Raw genomic sequence first — 19,885 nt, forward strand, 5'->3', positions numbered from 1 at the left:
TCTTCAAGTTTTCTGGACACAATTTCTATTGTTCTAGCACTTGTTAAAGATTCACAGATTTTTGTTAATCCTAGAGACCAGTGCTTTTCATCACTATGAACATTGATATTGATGTAGCGTCTGTTTTGAATTGACGTATATTCATCAAGAGTCAAGGAATATCTAGCACCAGACTCAACCTGGGCTTGAAAATAACTGCATAATTCTTGCTTTTTCTGTAAAGTATAATTTACTACTATTTTTTTCACGCCTGAAACACTGGTTGGTACAGGTTTATCATATTTCTTTTTCTTGAGGCTTTCTTGTATAAAGTGACTAGATGCAATCTGTTTAAAGCTCAGCCCATCCAGACTAGCTAACCTCGCAATCTCTTCATCAATGTCAGGTTTCTTGATGAAAGCATCCAATGGTCGTTGAACAGTGCCCTCAGTGATAGGGTCAATACCATGCATCACACGTAGATGGTAAAACAAAGAAGTTGTCCCACCAATACATTTCAACTCTATAGTACATATTTTACATTTAGCACCAGCAGTATTTTTATCGAAGTGTTCCCAAACATTAAATTTCCTTTTTTTAGAACCTTTCCCCATTTTTGTGGTAAAAAAATATAGTTCAGTGGTAAACGCTATTTATTTAGTTCTGTCTGTTCAAAATTTGGTGACAATGCGCAATATCATAGAAGCTATCGATTAAACCTGAGCCGAATTACTTGCGCAAGAATATATCTACGTCATCTGATTCACACATTTTTACGACTTTTAGTGAAAATAATCCCCTTTGGAACCCCACTTCAAAGTCATTTTTACAATGCTTTCAGAAGGTGACAACCATTTTTATCAATTTAGAACATTCTTGAGTATACTTAATAATATAATGCCATAATATTATAAAAGAAATAATTATGAAAGAAGTAATTATGACGTAAATAATAGAATAATTAATCACGACGTAGCAACAGCATAGTTTTCGAAGTTTTTCCCTATCAATAATATTTTATGATATAATTGGTATACTGCACACCAAATGCTCCCAATGTAAACTAAAATGCCACATAAAATGCCTGAAAATACTTCGAAAAAGAAATATATAATTATGTACGTAACGCAGGGCAATAAATTTTTTTTTTACCATCGAGTGACTCGATCTGCCATTATCGCTCTTCCAATAGCTTAGCTGATTATTTACGATTATCATGATGATTAACAGTTAAGCAGTAAAAAGTCTTAACCGATTATTAATCGGTTATTTTTAACCAGGTGCAAGCCCTAATCGAAACTGGACTATGAGTCTCTGGTCTATGGCTTTGCCAGAACCTCAGCCTTGAAGGTGCCAGACCCCATTCATCTTCTGGGGCTTTGGCTCAGTGCAGGGGATTTCCACATTTCTTTAGTTCAGAGTTTGTGCACTGAGTGTCATGAACCTCTTATACACCTCTGCTGTTTGCCACTTTCTTTACTGTATGCTTCAAAACTTCAGTCCTTACCACAGCATCCCATCTGGGATTGTGTTTTCTTTCCTCAGTTGGCTATGTTTTTTTCAGAATGGATGATCTACTATTGTTCCTTTTGGCCTTTGTATCCAGGTGCAGCTGGCTGAATTGGGTCTGTATTTAGATAATATTGCTGTGTCCACAGGTCAGCCCATCCTGCCATGGGTTATTACCATCCCCATATGTGACCTTTCTTTGAGTCATCTGAAAAAGGGGCAGATACTCTTGATTGGAAGTACCATTTTCTATTAGCAAAACATCTTTTATACCACCCTTCCATTCCCATATGTACGGGTGGTTCAAAATAGGTGACTTTGTCGGCTCTGCCATAGTATGTTGCGGTTCAATGGTTGCACACAGGATCCCCTCTGTAGTTTCTGTGTTCACAGCCAAATTGTATGCCATTTCTCTTGCCCTGGATCACGTAAAAGCTGTGTAGTACAGGTTGTAGGGTTCTCATCGGCATTCAAAACCGACTGTCCCATTTCTCTTTATTATCTGCTTTTATCCAGTTTATCCAGATACAAGGCCATGTTAGTATTTGCAGGGATGAGCTCACTGACACTGCAGCTAAGTCTATCTGTTCTGGTGGTATCACTGCTGTTCCTATTCCAAACATGGACTACGGCCCTGTGTTCAAGGCTCGGCTGAACACCAGTCGGCACTCGACTTGGAGCGAGCAATGTGATAGCAAGCTTTCCAGAAAAACTTCTATTAGACTGTAACCATCTTGTTTCCATAAGGATTGGAAGGAGGTAGTTGTCATAAATAGGCTACACATTGGTCACAGTTTATAATCTCATTATTTTATTTTATCTGGGACTGGTGGACCATTGTGTGGCCTGTGTGACACTCAAGTCACAATTGTCTTCATTTTACTATCATATCATCATTACGACTGTAAGCAACATCACCATTTTGGACATGTTTTTACCATGGGTTTACCCCTGCTGTTGGACAGTATCACCATTACCAATGACACTGTCCTCTTACAAATGTTTTTAATATTTTAAGGACCATTGGCCTTTTTAACTTTTTATCTGATGTTGAACCATTGTTTTTGTTTTAACTTAATTTCTCTTTACACTTTATAATACTTTTACTGTTATTCAGACTTTTTACTGGTTTCTTTGGTGCAGATAGCCTAGTTGCCTTGCAGCATAAAATGCCAAACAACAACATTATATGAGGTTAAACCATACATTGGAAAAGAAAAACGTCTTCTTTTATGAAAAATGTTTAAATTGATGTCATAAACAATTATTTTAATTTCTAAATCTAAATAATATGCCTATGCCTTAGAAATTTAAGGATTTTCAAATTTTAATTTATTGGACAAATAGCTTTAATAACTATTTATCTCAGAATTATTTGTAGTAATTAAATTATCTATATCTGTAAGTTAAAGCAAAAATGTCTGGATTTAGATAATTTTCAATAAACCTATTCTCATAAAAATGGATATAAGTTTGCAATACAAATAAAACAATTAGCTGCCATTGGAACTCCTGTTAATTGTTTAAATATGAAAGAAAGTATGTTGGTTCACAAGGTACATCCTGAATGAAATACTATTCATAAACGTAAATATAATGTGTATGTGCTTCTGTAAATGAATGTTTGGCGAGACAATAAGCTGGTGGTGTTATTAATTGAACAGTATTTGCATTCATATATACTATTGGTGGTTGTGTTTTAAATATAAACATGTTAATAATATATATGTAGTTTTGCAAGTTGTTTCAGCATTACTAGACATAGATGGATCTGACTTTATCAAAACATTGCAAACAGGGTCAGAATATAAAAATGATAATAGTGTTATTTTTTTATTGTTCAGTGAATCTTTGTGCAAGTGATTAAATTGTTGATTTGCAGAGCTTCATATACTACTGTAATAGTAGGGATCTGTTAGTCTTGAAAGACTAGGTGCTAAAAACTAAAGAAAGGAAAAAAGTCTTAATTCTTTAGGCATTTTATTGTATGGGGCAAGTACACTTATAGTTAAAGCAGGCAAAGGTGGTTATTAGGCAAGAAGAAATTCTTTCTGATGGTTCTTTTTCCTTCTGCTTGTTGAGTTTCTTTCTTTTCATTTTTTTTCATGCCTTATCTTACTCCACACAGATTTTCCAAACACTGCAATTTTCTACTACTACTTTCAAATTGTCAACACTGAAGCATATGATGATATGTACACATTTATACATGCAGGTGATTTGTTCTGGAAATACAAAATTACATTCAGTGTGTATTTTATGTGTCACCTAATGCCTTTTTTGTTGTATTTAGTTGCATGTACATTTCTGGAGTACCAGGAACAGGGAAGACTGCTACAGTGCGAGAAGTAATAAAACATTTAACTGAAGCAAGAGACAGTGGAGAAATGCCTTCATTTCAATTCATAGAAATAAATGGATTGAGATTAACAGATCCTCATCAATTTTATTCTCAGTTCTTACAGGTTGGTTGAGAAAATCCATGTCATTCCATAAGATAATTTCTTCTATAAATATTTTCAGTGAAAATACACAATTTTTTGTGTTGATTTGAAATAAGCTAGGTTAAATGTATGAATAATTTTTAATGGTTAGGACTGGAAAAGAAAATAACTTACAGATAATAAATATAAATAACTTTAGTATACTGATTGAGCTCTTTATTAAAACTATTCATTAATGTTATAAGATCAACATAACTTCGTGGTATTCCTTGGAGAAATCATGCATATTATTATCTGATCTTTTTATTAACTGGAAGTTCAAGAATCTAACATGTAGAAAAACTAATTTTTATATATGGAAGAAGAGAGCTAAGACATGATGAAAAGGTTAACAGATATATATATTTTATTTTCAGAAAAAGAATAAGCATGTTTATATTTGATTATTCAAAAGATTGAATTTTATAAAAATTACAAAATGAATTAATATAAACTGCAAGTTATTACAGACGACAAAATATTTGGATTCACATCATAAATTATGAATCAAAACAACTCCAGTTGTGCCTCACCTTGCTCTTTGCTTAGCATAACATGTGAATCATTCCTTTCTCATATATGTTGTTTTAGAGACCTCCAACAACACACTGATGAAAGTGCTGTAATATTTCAGTTTTATATAGAAAAGCTGATATTTGTTTTTTGGAAATTTCCATCAGCTGGCAGATAGAAAATTTTCACAAACAGTTATGTACATATTGCATACACATTTTGTAGTGGTCTGTTTATGGTGTTTGGAATGCATCCTGTCTTTACCCACAACCAAGCCAACCAGATTAGTCTATGTATATGTAGTACATGCATCTCGCATTTAGTGTTGAGCCAGTTTTGAATTCTAACAATGTGGGCTCTGTCCCCAAGGACCAACCACATGTTCAATTTTGTCATATACAGTTTTAATACTATGATATTTAACACAGTATGTATATCTTCACAAAATTCTGCAAGACTTCTAGTTAACATTAAAAATTATTTGTATATACAAATATATAGAAACCTGTTTTTAATGAATTATTTTCACTAAAGATTTGTCTTTGAACATGGTCTTTTTATGAACAGTCAGAATGCAATGTGATTTTCATGTTAAAATTAGTTATTTTCTTCATCTCAAAAATATCAGATGTAATTTCTAACTTTTTTTTTCAGTAAAACTTTATATTTTATGTTATTTGTTCCGTGCTAATTCTGTACAAGGTTGGTCAATTTGACTGACTTCTTAACCACCAAAAAAAGTAAAATAAATCAGAATTATCCTTTTTTCTTTCTAGAATTACCTCAGGTTGTAAGATGAAACTATATTTATTTATTTTAAGTAGCTTTAAACACATAGCAGTACCCATCTGTTTAGACTTGAATTTCATTGTTTTATTGTCTTTTGAACCACGTCTAATAACTGGTACTGTTTGGAGTCTTATAAGTTCTAAATCACATGGAAAATGCAAAGCTCACATCGTGCTCTTAATTACATTACTCACGAGCTACTCCTAGCTGCTTGCATGCATGTCTCATCACAAATTTATACTGTCTTATTACTTATTTTACCTAATCTATCCTTAACTAACCAAAAGAGTTTATTTTTACATTTTAGTTACTGTTATAATAGCAAAGAATATACATGAAAAACAAGAAATAAAATACTTACCTGGACTTTTCTTTGCTGTGGACTGAACTCTTAATCCTACTTTTTTAAATTAATGGTACTATTATTTAATTGAATAATGCACCCTAAAACAAACAATATTAACATGCAATAAAGCAAATAATGTCTCTAAACTGTCACAATTTTTCTAGCATTCTGACTGCAACAAGAGCCATTACAAAACTCATCCAAGCTATCTGATGCATTTACCATGAGAACAAAACTTGTACTGAAAGATAAGTTAACATTTTACCATATGGAAAACAATGTAACAGAGTGTCATTTGATAGATGAAAACCTTGACCTTTCTGTTGGTTAAAAATATGGTATTAAACATGAAAGAGAACTACTGACAAATCCAGAAAAAGAGGATGTGACAAGATGGGTCTGATCTGCTATTTGATAGCACTGTAATCAAACAAAATTGAAGGTTGTGAAAACTGTGTTTTACCTGAGAGATAACAGTTTTGTAATAAGTAATTTTGTGTCAAATTTTATACTTCTTCGAGGGATGGTAAATAAATTAGAGAAGAGAGAATACCTGTAGAAGAAGTCGCATTTCTCACACTATGATAAATTCAGGATCTTTTTTTAATACTGCTTTTTAAAATAACTTAATAATCCATAATTTAATAGTATATAAATTTTATCTATGGTTTTATGCTGCACTAGTTGATATAACATTAACAAAGAAATAGCAGTTTAATTAAATTTTGAATGTAAGTCACTAAAAACCATAGCAATAAGGAAAATTACTGGTGAAAAGTCACAAGATGGAGACCCCATTGCAAACAGAATGATGTGATCTCACCAAAAAAACAGGAAAATAGATTAATTTGCAAATCAATTTGTGACAACTTTGGTAACTTGCAATACCTTCAAGTCGCTTCTTTTTCTAGGTACTTATTTAATTGTTGTATTAGTTTGTGAGAGATGAGATGTTTGGTATTTCTTGCAATTTTAAAGTTTTGCTTTATATACCAGAAACTGTTTTGTTCATGAAATATTACATATGGTACCATTAAAATTTAGGGATTCAAGCTAAATAAAAGTATTAGAATAAGAAATTTCATTTATTTCTTTTTCATTAGTGAATATCTCTGCACAGAGTTGAGGCTTTTAGTGCTGGATTTAGTTGCCAAAATGTGTTAAAATGATAAATGCTAAAAAGTTGTCAAGCAATATTTGCTAATTGTTAATCATATTCAATATTAATTAGTAGTTCCTGTTAATCAAATCCCCCAAACTATTTTGTCCCCTGTGTCAAGCACATATGTTTAAAAAATATCAAGTTAAATGAGAATAAGATATCAAAGGCAAGTCTTGACTCTTTCTAGATAGAGAAGAATCTGTTTGAAAATAACAAAACTACATTGACAGTTCACCCTTCCCTCTTTCTGTGCTTGATTACAAGAATTGTTAAAAGTCTCCATTTAACTCATAGAGCATTCTCATATACACATGATAAGGTAGGACACAATATAAATATTCATTTAAACAGTAAAGTTTGTGTTTCAACCCTGTTTTAAAAAGTAGTACTATAGTACTGGGCCCAGCATGGCCAGGTGGTTAGGGTGCTCGGCCCTTAAATGGAGGGTCATGAATTGGAATCTCCGTCACACCAAACGTGATCATCCTTTCAGCTGTGGTGGCATTATAATGTAACAGTCCATCCCAATATTTGTTGATCAAAGAGTACCCCACAAGTTGATGGTGGGTGGTGATGAATGACTAGCTGCCTTTTCTGTAGTCTTTCATTACTAAATTAGGGACAGTTAGTGCAGATAGCCCTTGTGTAGCTTTGCATGAAATTCAGAAACAAACAGTAGAATATGGTATGATACAGAATAATATTGCTGGTTTTGCAACATTAGGTGAAGTTTCTCTATTGTGTGTGAATTGTTTATAAATATTGATTTTTGAAAAATGAAAAATAATATATATCAACTTTACTCAATAACACAAAGGTGTCTTTTTAACTAAACTACGTCACAGGGTGCACATGTATATTCCAAAGAATTTTGTCAAAAGCAAATATTACATTCATTTTAACTCTCCTAAGGAGCAAGAATCGAACTAATTGCTCTGTGTATGAATAAATATGAAATTGGGTATCTTTCTTTTGTAGTGAACATAATTAAACTGTTCAGCATTTATTTTAATTTTAATTGTGTGAAAACCCAATTATTACAGAATACTGCTTTTCATGTAATCAAATAATGGGTGTAATTTGATTTTTGCATAGTCCAGTTTAAATGTCAACAAATTTCAATATGGAGAAAAAAAAATTTTCTAAAGACTGAAATAAGATTTCATAGAGAGGTGAATATATTTGTTAAAAACAATTGAAGCTAAAGTAAAACAAATGCTATGACAAAAGATATTGTTTGTTTTCTCAAATTGATTGATTTTTCTTCTTACATCAATATCATTCTAATTTACTAACCATGATTATTAATTAGTAAATATGCGTTGCAAAAAGACCCTTCACTTCTACCCCTCTTGTTTCTCATTGTAGTCAGATACTATCCTGGTTCTTAATGTAAAAGATATTTTATAGTTTAACCATCTTGATTGCTAAACAGAAGTAACTGTGTTCAGTTTAGGTTCAGGTCTTGGAATCCCAAGATGAATTATACTGCAGAAATTGTCAGCTGGTTTTACTTGGGCAAACATCTGAACTAAGCCTTGTATAAATAATAATTGAAAAAAAAGTTGTTTACCGTATTAAGCTTGAAAACAAAACTGCATGTGTGTATATTAATAGTGTAATGATGCTACTGAATATGCATTTTGCATTCTGTGGTGAACTATGGATTTAATATAGTGCACTGCCAGTGTTATATAACCAATGAATCAAACAATATTTTGTGTCAAGAATGTAGGCTGCATTTATTTGAAAAGCTGACTGTTTGAGTTTAACTTTAGACATTCAGTTATTCAACTTGCTGATAGAATATTTCATAAAACAGGTAGAAATAACACAATCAAACTAGTATTTGAGTTATTATATTGTCTAAGGACAAGTGAGCACTTTATGCTTAGGGTTTTCCACAATTTCAACTCAACTCAGACATATCAAATCAGTGAATTGTTTAAGGAGTTTTCTGAGGTGTTTTTGTGGAACCAGATGATCCATTGAGTAAAATGGTATCACACTAGTATTTGTGATCATGTCTGATAAAATAACTCTTCCTTGGGATTTCTTGAGACACCAGAGATATTGCCAGAGCTGAAATTGAACTGATGTTCAAGAATGGTATAATTCAACCTTTCTGAGAATTTTAGATTACTTTCATATGTGATCATTAGAAAACAGGAAGGAACATCAAGGCTCAATGGGCACTTCAGGTGGGTAAATATGTATATGGATATTTTCATGATGTCACAGTAAAATATTTTTCAGGATGTTGAGTGATAACTCGGTGTATAGTTGACTGAATGAAAGGTCAACAGTTGGAAGAATGCTTCAACCCTTTATGAGCTCTCTAATAATAATAGTTTTACGATGGCTGTTCAATCTGTCTAGCTGGGTTGTAGCTGAAGTTTTATGAAGCAGAGTTAGCTAAATATACAACTTTGATAGAATTGTGTCAGTGATGGATTTTTTTTACTTCTACAACATTGGGATTCTGTTTTATACTTCACATGAGGTGTGATGGAATGTAAGATTGGAAAGGTAATTTTTGGTTTATTACGTTTTATTTTCATGGTATCATTGGGGTTGATATTGAAGTAAGAAACATATAATAAGTAAAACTAAATATATTTTTGATTGGTTGCATTAAATATATATTTATCATTAGTTTGGTAAAAACATTTTTTGTTATGAACTAGATTATACTGTAGTTTTTTCATTAGTTCAATTTTATCTTCCTATCTGGTGTAATTGACCAGCATTATTCTTACACTGTGATTTTATATTCAACTCTGTTTGATCTGTATTAATTCCCTATCAACCTATTCATGTCCCCTGATGACAATGGTCAGTTTATAGACTTACAACACTAGTTTCTGTGATTTAAAATAAAACAGTCCAATGTTGCATTGTTCTAAAACATCAAACAAAAATCTCTATCTAATTTGATTTTTTCTTTAAGATATTGTTTAAACCTTAACTTTCTGTTGTATAAATATCAGTCTGTGCATTTATTTATTTAGATTTAATCTCAATTGCTTTAATTAGTTTTAAATGTGTTTAATTTTTGTTTTATTCTTCTGTTGAAGCCTATGTGGTTAGATACTTAGTTTTTGACTTTTGTCTTCCTATATACTTGTAAAGCTTATAGATAAAGCATTTATAAAGTTTGTATTTGATTTGATTTAAAAAAAAAAACATTATGCAGTTTCACTCTGTTTACACTTACTGGTGTATAGTAAAAATAACTATCATTCCAAAGCTATAAACAAGTGAACGTTTTAAGCTGTTCATCAAAGTTTTGTTCAATATATGCAGTAAGTTTTATAGCTGTTAAATACCCATATTTACATTTGTTTTCAAGTGATCTTTACCCATTCAAGCAGTTTCTTAGGCTATTATATACATCCTATCACGTCAGCATTGTTGGTGACACAGAATATGATATAGTCAAATGCAAAATTGTCTAATGAGAAACATTTCCTATTCTATTGTAGTGTCATAATTAAAATGAAGTATAAGATGATAAAGCAAGCTTTAAAAAACCAGGACTGTAATTGTGATGCAAGTTATCAATGAATACTTTTTTTTTCTAGAAACATGCCATCAAACTAAGCTAAGATTTTATCACTGCTAAACTGGAAGCATATGTTTAGATTACTAACCTGTGACCACTGAGATACTGGCAGTTATATAATATAAAGACAGTTAAATTTGAGAAATGGTGATTGGTTCAAATTGATAAAATTACACTTATTTTGAAGCTACAAGAGATGTATTCAGTGTTTGTAGCACCCTGAAATCAGCCTAAAATCGTATCTCTAAAATTAAATAAGCTTTTATTGAGTAAATTTTAACTCTGAGGTTTTTTAGTATGGCCAGGATGCACCCATTTGAGAGCTTTAAAATTATTTCACTTTGACTTTTTAATGTTTTAAAGTTTGGATCTAGGAAGACTCCAAGATAAGAGGAATAGGAAATGTTAGATAGTTGCTAGTTTCATTCTTCCATGTATAATAAAGAAAATATTTGTTTTCACATATTTTCTGGCAGATGCTTCATATTTTTCTGCATATTTTTAGTTGAAATCCTTGTAAATTGGTGAAGGACATAAACTTGTGCTAATACTTAACCTAGACAGAGGTTTTTCTTTTTTACTGCTGAATGTATTTCTGATTCACACTCTTTTGAAGTAACATTTATTTCAAGAGATGATACCTAACCTTGTTTAAGTTAGATTGAGTTTGGTGTTTAATCCTAATGGGAATGATCAACAACATAAGTCTATAATTTCAGAATATCACATTGTTAAATAACCTTAAAGTATGTTATCATCCTGGTTCTTGCTTGTCTTTTGCCTTTAGTAGACATGTTTCTGATGTGTTCTAATAACAATTTTCTATCAGTACAAGTAACAAAAGGTAATCAGTATTATTTAATACCTCAGAATTGGCCATAGTGTTCACAAAAAAATGGTCGTATTTTGCCCATTTTTGACAGTATTTTCTATAAGTATGGATAAAACTTTGTAAAACATAACTTTTCTTTGATGAACAAGTATTGTGTCAACATACTGTTCTGAGTATTTTTTAATTTTACTATTTAGTTCTTTGTTTAAAAACTATAATGAGTATGGCAGGAAATTAAAGTTATACATATAAAGGTTATATGACTGAGTGATTTTGTTTGTACATGAAGGAACTGACCCATGAAAAAGCAACAACTTCTCATGCTGCAGAACTTCTGGAACAAAGGTTTACAAAGCCAGGGCTTAAAAGAAATCATGTGGTCCTTTTAGTTGATGAACTTGACCTCCTGTGGACTCGTAAACAAGATGTCATGTATCACATTTTTGATTGGCCTACTTATCCCCATTCTAAACTAATTGTCATAGCTATAGCTAACACAATGGACCTGCCAGAAAAAATTATGTTGAATAGAATATCTAGTCGATTGGTAAGATATTTATAGCTTGAGTTTTTTGTGCATATAAAAATATTAGAATTTATAATTTATTGGTGAAATATATTAATAACAACGTAATTAACCTACCATGAAAAACATTTTAATGCATAAGTAAGATATGTTTATTAGGGCTGTGACGATTACACAATTAACCGGTTACAGATTTCCTAACCGGTTAATCGAAGATTTTTTTTTACCGAGCAAAATGGGCCCAGCATGGCCAAGCACATTAAGTTGTGCGACTCGTAATCTGAGGGTCGCAGATTCGCATCCGTGTTGCGCCAATCATGCTCGCCCCTCCCAGCTGTAGGGGCGTTATAAAGTGACAGTCAATCCCACTATTTGTTGGTAAAAGAGTAGCCCAAGAGTTGGCGGTGGGTGGTGATGACTAGTTGCCTTCCCTCTAGTCTTACACTGCTAAATTAGGAACGGCTAGCATAGATAGCCCTCGAGTAGCTTTGTGCAAAATTCCAAAACAAACAAATCGAGAAAAATAAACGAGGGAAAACAATAAGATTATCGACATTTGCAGGTAAATATTCCATTATTTGACTTCGACATTGGTATGTTTGCCTATCGCGATTTTACGAACTGCTTGCCTTTTTGTTTGGTTGAATTTTCGTTGTTGAAAGCCTTTAGAGTTTTTGTTAACGTTTGGTGCGGCCGTCACGCGCAAATCCCTAGGGCTGTGACGATTAACCGGTTACAGTTCTGTTACGAGGCAAAGATTAACCGGTTACAAAAGTCCGTAATCGTCACATCCCTAATGTTTATATAAAAGCTAACATAGTGTGGTTTGGATAGTGTAATGACTGCTGTTTTGTGATTATTATAATATGCTCTTTAAAGAAAGCATGAAATTGAATGTAGGCTGTACTATTTTTAAATTAATTTTGTGTGATGAGCTTGTGTGCATCTTAAAATATTTAATGAAAATGATATAACATGTTTACCTGTATACCTGCTAGGCATTTTAACTTCCCTCTTATTTTGCAGGGACTGACAAGGATAAGTTTCCAACCCTACACTCACAAACAGTTGCAGGAAATAGTAATGTCCAGAGTACAAGGATTGAATGCTTTTGACCCTGATGCTGTTCAGTTGGTTGCCAGAAAAGTATGTATATTTGAAATTTATATCTGAACTTATTTCTGTTTTTAAGTTTATTGTTGTTATTTTTTAATCTGTAATATTACAGTGTTCTTGGGTTAAACTAATTACTGCAGGAAAATGTGTGCAACGTATTTGCAAATTGAATCATAATTTAACCAAACAGCTATGTTTAGGCTAAGAAAAAGAATATACTTAGCATGTGTTACAAAGTATAAACAATCTTTAATTAAACTGCTAAGCAAAAATACGGTGTGTGTACTTGTGTTGAACTAAACAATGACCTTTCTACTACATCAATAATTTAATTAACAGTTATGTTGTTACAAGATGACCTTCCATAAGTCAACTCGCTTCTTGAACCAAGTAGAACTCTGTTTTGACAAACATTGACTATTCATATCAAACAGGAAATCTTGATTTTATCTGAAAGTCATATTTGTTGTCATCATCACAACTGATTATTCTTTTACAACATACATAGACTGTAATCTCTAGATATCTTTTACTCGGCCAATACAGGACACTGTTATTAATGTTATCTTATACATTGTACAGAGTTTCAGCAACACTTCCATGGGCAAAGTAGAAACTGTCTGCTACAGAACAACAAAGAAACAAAAGTAACTATACTCTTCAAAAAAAGAAACACAAAAGGGATATTTTGTTTATTTTAAAGAGAAATATATGTAGTAACGTTACAAGCTCAGAGTATGTGATGTTACACGTGTTAAGGCACTGATTGTCAGACCAAAATGACAATAAAAGTTGTGCACTTTGAAAACGGAGGAAAACTATGGATTTTTTGCCAAAACGCATTCGTGTCCAATAAATTTGTTTGAGAGATCTGCATGTTCTGCAAGTGCAACATATGCAAAATCCCTATAAAAGTAACGGGTTCTCGGTTTCCATAGCTCAGTGTTAAGCCACAGACACGCAATACAGTTACGCCAAGATTGACAGAAGCACAACGTAACAACGCCATTGATCACTTGGAAGCAGATGAATCTCGATCAGATGTTGCCAGAGCTGTGAATGTCCACCCAAGCACCATCATAAGGCTATGGAATCGTCATCAACAACGTGGATCAACTCGTGACCGTCCATGATCTGGCAGACCTCGTGTGACCACCCCCGCACAAGATCGCAACATCTGGTTACATCACCTTCAGGATAGGACCACCACTGCGACGTCTACTGCCTCAACCAAACCAGGGCTGCATAGGATTTCCGATCAGACCGTACTCAACCATCGACGAGATTCTTAGGCCCCATGTGCAACCCATCATGGTGAACGTCAACCACGTTTTTCAACATGACAACGCCCGTCCTCACACGGCCCGACTCACCACTGTCTTATTGAGACACCACAACATCAACGTTCTTCCCTGGCCCTCCAGATCACCAGATTTAAACCCCATCAAACATCTTTGGGACGAGTTGGACCGATGTCTGCGACAACCTCAACCACAGACTCTACCTCAGCTTGCAGCAGCTTTGCAGGCTGAGTGGACAGCCATTCCACAGGATGTGATTCGTCATCTCATCGCTTCCATGGGCAGGAGATGCCAAGCAGTTATTGATGCTCACAGGGGGCATACTCGTTATTGACGTTGAGTGACGTTAAACTTCAACTAGTGAGCGTGGACTTCGCCTTTGCAGACTTTGGATGTTCAGCAGTGAATGTGCAAAGTTTCACACGTCATACAGAACTACCCACAATAAACTTGTTAACAATTTGTCTCAAATTTTGCCTTTTGCATTTCTTTTTTTGAAGAGTATATAACAAAACAGTTCATCTGTTTCATGGATCCAGATGATTGTGCCAAAACTACATAGAATCATACTATAAGAAAGAAAAGTTTTTAAAATTCTCATGTTAACAAAAGATAGCAAAAAATGTGTGTTTGAAATTCTACTCCATTTCAAGTGATTGAAATTATTGTATTAATACCAGTCAAAACCTTAAATAGAAATAATCTGAACACATGTTGCACTCTTTCCAGATAGTCTTGGTACCCCAGATTTATTCATATTCCTTTATTAAGGAATTAATTAAGCTATTAAGTACAAGGAATACCCCTCTCTTGATAATTTTAAAATTTCTAATCTGAACTCAGCTCTATGATCTCAGTGTGAAAATGTGTTGATTTGGAAATAGTTGTTGCCTACTCTTCCCACAAATGATAATTTTTTAATTCCTAAAATCTGTCAGTTATTATTTTTATTTTGTGGTATCATACTATACACAAAATTTTAAACAATATCAAGATCTAGTAGTTGTACATTTTGTTCCATCACAACATTTTAATGGCTGTGGTAGTCATGTTGATTTGCATATTCATAATCATTTTAATATAACTTGCTGAATCCTCTCTAGTGGTTTAATACTTTTTATTTATTTGTGTAAAATGCACAGTCTGACAAAAGATGAAAAACAAGAAGTTGCAGAGTTTTACCAAATTTTTGTATTAAACTCATAATAAATATGAAATTAGAGTAGAAAATATTACTGCCCGCATTAAACTAATGAAATGATTACTAACTTTATCAAAACAGACACACAGATATTTGATAGATAACATACATAACTTGGACCAGATATGCATTTTCTTCATATTGTAACTTATTAACTACCATTTTCAACATAAATCATTAATATTAATTGCACTTAAACTATATTTCTTCTTTTATTGACATGAATAAAAATATAAGTGGAAAAATAAAAAATGTATAATACAAATGGTGAAAATAATAGAAATGCACTGGTTAAGTTTTTGAAGAAATCACAAAAAAAAATATAATAAAAATTAAAATTTTTAGATTTCCATGTAGCTGATATCTAACATTGAATATCCAGCATCTTTGGCAGTGAAACCACAAACAGCAGCAACAATGACACTGTGATGTCCTTCTTGAGGTGCATTGTTTATTTGAATTATTATATTCTTATCATATGTACATTTAAATACTAAGATACTTTTCAGTTCTTGACAAAGTTTATGATGAAGTAAAAAAGCACTGCTTTTTGGGTAATTGAATGAGTGATATGATAACCTCACAATGTCAATAGTTTGTCTTCTCGTGAATTTCTCTAGGCCAGGATCATTGAAGATTATCTTTCTATCACAGTGGTAGTTGTTTTGTATCACTCAAACTGAAAAGTAATAAGAAATACACACACAAACACTTGTTGAGGTTATCTTGCATCTTGGTAATAAACAAAACTTTAATAAGTAAATTTAATTCATACATACCAACATAATGTAAACATACAAGAACAGAAGTCAGCTACTAGTAAAATTTCAGGTCTCTCTATAAATAAAAATCTGACAGAATATTTTCCTCTGTGATGCTCTGAAAAAGGTTTTGAGACTTGTATACATTTGTTTTTTGTATATTTTTAAAAATTACACCCATAAGTATTTCATCTTTATTTGGGAAATTTTCCTTTAGTTTTATCCTTGTTTCCAGCATGTGTCAAGTACAACTGTCATAATGAAATAACTTTTTTGTTTGTTGGAGACAAGTGGCCATTGTGTTGCCTTGGTTACTATTTTCCAAGCATTGTCCAAACACCAAGCCAACACTGAATGTTACAAAGATGACCTTCACAATCAGTACAGTAAAAATATATGAAGAGATAAATATGAACAAACTATCTCCAAATGACAGTTACTGTACTTTATTGAAGCAAAATCACAATATGCATGTAGTGTTTCAAAAGAAAGGGTAGTGGGCCTAATCTTCACATAAATAGCCTTCTTTAGAACAAGCAACCATAGTGTAGGTGAGTAGCCAGTGGTCAGAAAATAGGAAACACAGAGTAGTACAATAACAACAAATATAGTTGGCAGGTTAATCTGAGCAAGCAGACAGCAGAAAACTGAATGTATAAAAATGAATAATAAAAGTGAAAAGGAAAATAAAACACCTGGTCAAAAGAAAAGCAACCCTATTTCCATATTCTGAGTCACTTTTCACAAACAGATTTAACTATCACTCACTCTGAAAATTTTCATGAAGGCTTAAAACAGTGAAAGAATTAGCATTTCTTAGACTTTGTATGCTACAGTGTGTGATATCTTTTATTCCATAGGTATTTACTAATGTGCAGTTAGGTAGATTTGTAAAATCTGTGCATAATTTATAGAATTGTTTTAAGTTTGTGGATAAATGAAAGTCTGTAAAGTTATATATAATAAAACTGTTAAGGAAAATCTTAATTATGTCATTGTTTGGTCATTCAGGTTTTATGATTAAATGTTTCAGTTATTCCTATTTTATCAAAATACATCATTCCTACCAGTGTTCTAAAGTCATCTACTTTCTCTCTTATGCTCATAGCATTACAATAGTACAACTAAGCTTATCCTTTTAACTACTTGATTTTTGTACATATCAACAAAAGTAAACTAAAATGTAATTAGAAACCTAATTTTATATTTTCAGCTGATGTTTAATCTCATACTTTACTAACCTTTAGCAGTATGTACCCTTGTATGGTCATTTGCATAAACATATATATATATATATATATATATAATGACTCCTTATGATTACACCAGACAATGGTTGCAAGAATAACTTCTTTCTTTCAAGACATTAAAGAATAAACTAATAGACAGTATCATTCCATATTCATCTAAACATGTGATAAATGAATGTATATAAAATTGTATCAAAACAAACTAATATGTTATTTATTTGTGTAATGATATTTGGTAGAAGTGCAAAGCTCTTTATAAGTGAAAAAAACCAAAAAACATTCATACTCCATCTTTGCCATTCATGACAATTTGAAAATTTTGAGCTGATTGCTTTCTGTAAAATTTTGTGTGAACTATTCCTTAGTTCATTTTTTATGGGCATTTGCTTACTTCGTTTCTCCTTAAAACAATATATTACACTATGTAACACAAATTTTTTTCCTGGATTGTATGTGCTATTTCTTATTTGCTTATGTTGTAAAAGTACAGAAAATGGCCATTATTCCCTTCAAACTTTGCTTTTGTTACCTGGATAATGAAATTTAGAAATTAACCTATTTTTTTATGTAAAAATGGGCAAATTTGCACATTTTCATTTACATAAGATCTGAATAAAGCAACATATGAATCAAGATTTACATGTATTTACACTAAAGTTATACAGAAATGTTTAGAAGTGAGTAGTTTTTCAAGATTTGCAAGTGTAATGTAAATCACTTTCATAGTATCAGCCCCCAAATATAGTTTCAGCATTCAACTTTGTTAGACCAAGTCTTTGATCAAGTCATTCAGGGCAGTGTGACACTGGGGGGATGGATGATGGAAGTTCCGGATACATGATAGCAGATGCAATCTTGCCAGCCCGACGTTTGGAAGGGTCCACCATGCAGAAGTCGCAATTGCTCGAGTAGTCAGTGGGTTCACATGAAATTCTTGGAATAGCGAACTTCATGGCTCTCTTTTCCCCTCTGTACCATCCTGCAAAAGAGCAAAATAAAATTGTTATTATGAAAAATAAATTTATTTCATCCACAACTAATGTGTAAGGGGTTCATGCAAAATATTTTGTGATTTTTTAAATACATTATTGGAAATTAAAAAAATAAAAATATTTAAATTTTAAAAGGTCTAAAATTTGTATAATATAAAATCTTACTTTTCAAGCAAGCAAAAATTGTCCATTTTACCTTCTGGAGTTTTTTTGCAGTGCTCACAGGTAAAATGAGGTGCCCAGGGGTTGTCTTGATTGCCGACAGGCATGCCGAAATATGACTTGTAGGCTTCACACATTTTAGTGGATGCTGTCACGGAGTACTTTTTTGCTCTTGTCTTGATAAATTGGCCACATACATAGTAGAACGCATCCAGAAAATGCTTACAGATAGGTATATGTGTTCACTTAGGCAGCTAGAACTAAACTGAAGTGGTTAATGGTGGGTCCCTGTGTGTGTGTGTGTGTGTATATATATATTACTATGGAAAGTTCTAGAAAATTCTTGTAAGTTTGAGAAAACTCTATCAGCTAGCTACTCAGCATTGAATCTACCTGGAATGTTCTGGAAAATGGGTAAATTTGAAAATTTCATTACACAAATCACAAAAGGAAAGTTTGAAGAGAAAAATAGGTCTTTTCCATTTACTTTAGGCATAAGCAGTTGGGAAATAATATTTTCTGCCCTGGTAAAACATGAAAAGGTAAAACTTTTGTTACATAATGTTATTAAAGTGATATATCATTTTGAAAGCAAATTGTAAACATAATTGAAGTAGATAACCTTGTGAAGTTGAGTATACTTACGAATGGTTCAGATTCTTTAAAATAGGCATTTGTGACTTGTTGGTGATAAATTTCAACTAAACAAACAGTACACAGTCCACTTCCTTTAAAATAGTGTATTAAAACAAGTTAAACATATACAAATGTTTCTTACACTGATGGTTATCACAGTTGTATCCAGTGTTTTAAATCGGTCATGTCTTATAGGTCTTATACATATATAACAAATTCAAACAATATTTTAGATGCATATTTATAACCTGACTGAAGCCCAGAATGTTCCTCACACTGCAAGATATTATGCTGCAATAATACTCAATTAAAAAAAAAAAAATGTAGAAAGTCCTGATAACACTGTACAATGATACAAAATGACCAGTTTGCAATAACTAAACAATGAAATATAGTTTTCATAAACAGTTATGTAAACGAACATTTTAGATGCATATTTATAACCTGACTGAAGCCCAGAATGTTCCTCACACTGCAAGATATTATGCTGCAATAATACTCAATTAAAAAAAAAAAAATGTAGAAAGTCCTGATAACACTGTACAATGATACAAAATGACCAGTTTGCAATAACTAAACAATGAAATATAGTTTTCATAAACAGTTATGTAAACGAACATGTAATAAACTATTACTTCTAAAAATTACTAAATTTAACACCTGTACTATACTTAAACTACCTTGTATTAATTGTAAATGGGATTATGTATCTATAACAAATATTTGTTTTTTTATTTCTTAATATTACAACAAAATTACATG

General features: G+C 32.2%; 1 protein-coding gene across 4 annotated transcripts in view; it reads left to right on the forward strand.

Moving 5' to 3' along the window:
• Orc1 (origin recognition complex subunit 1) overlaps window positions 1-19,885 on the forward strand; it is an 87,928-nt gene that overhangs the window by 61,469 nt on the left and 6,574 nt on the right. For all 4 annotated transcript variants that reach the window (XM_076469970.1, XM_076469968.1, XM_076469969.1 and 1 more), the window contains 3 exons: window positions 3,782-3,953; window positions 11,468-11,725; window positions 12,731-12,850. In XM_076469970.1, the coding sequence (XP_076326085.1) occupies window positions 3,782-3,953; window positions 11,468-11,725; window positions 12,731-12,850 (550 nt within the window). The remainder of the gene's footprint in view (window positions 1-3,781; window positions 3,954-11,467; window positions 11,726-12,730; window positions 12,851-19,885) is intronic.

This window comes from Tachypleus tridentatus, chromosome 12 (genome assembly GCF_004210375.1).
Source record: "Tachypleus tridentatus isolate NWPU-2018 chromosome 12, ASM421037v1, whole genome shotgun sequence".
NCBI lineage: Eukaryota > Metazoa > Arthropoda > Merostomata > Xiphosura > Limulidae > Tachypleus > Tachypleus tridentatus.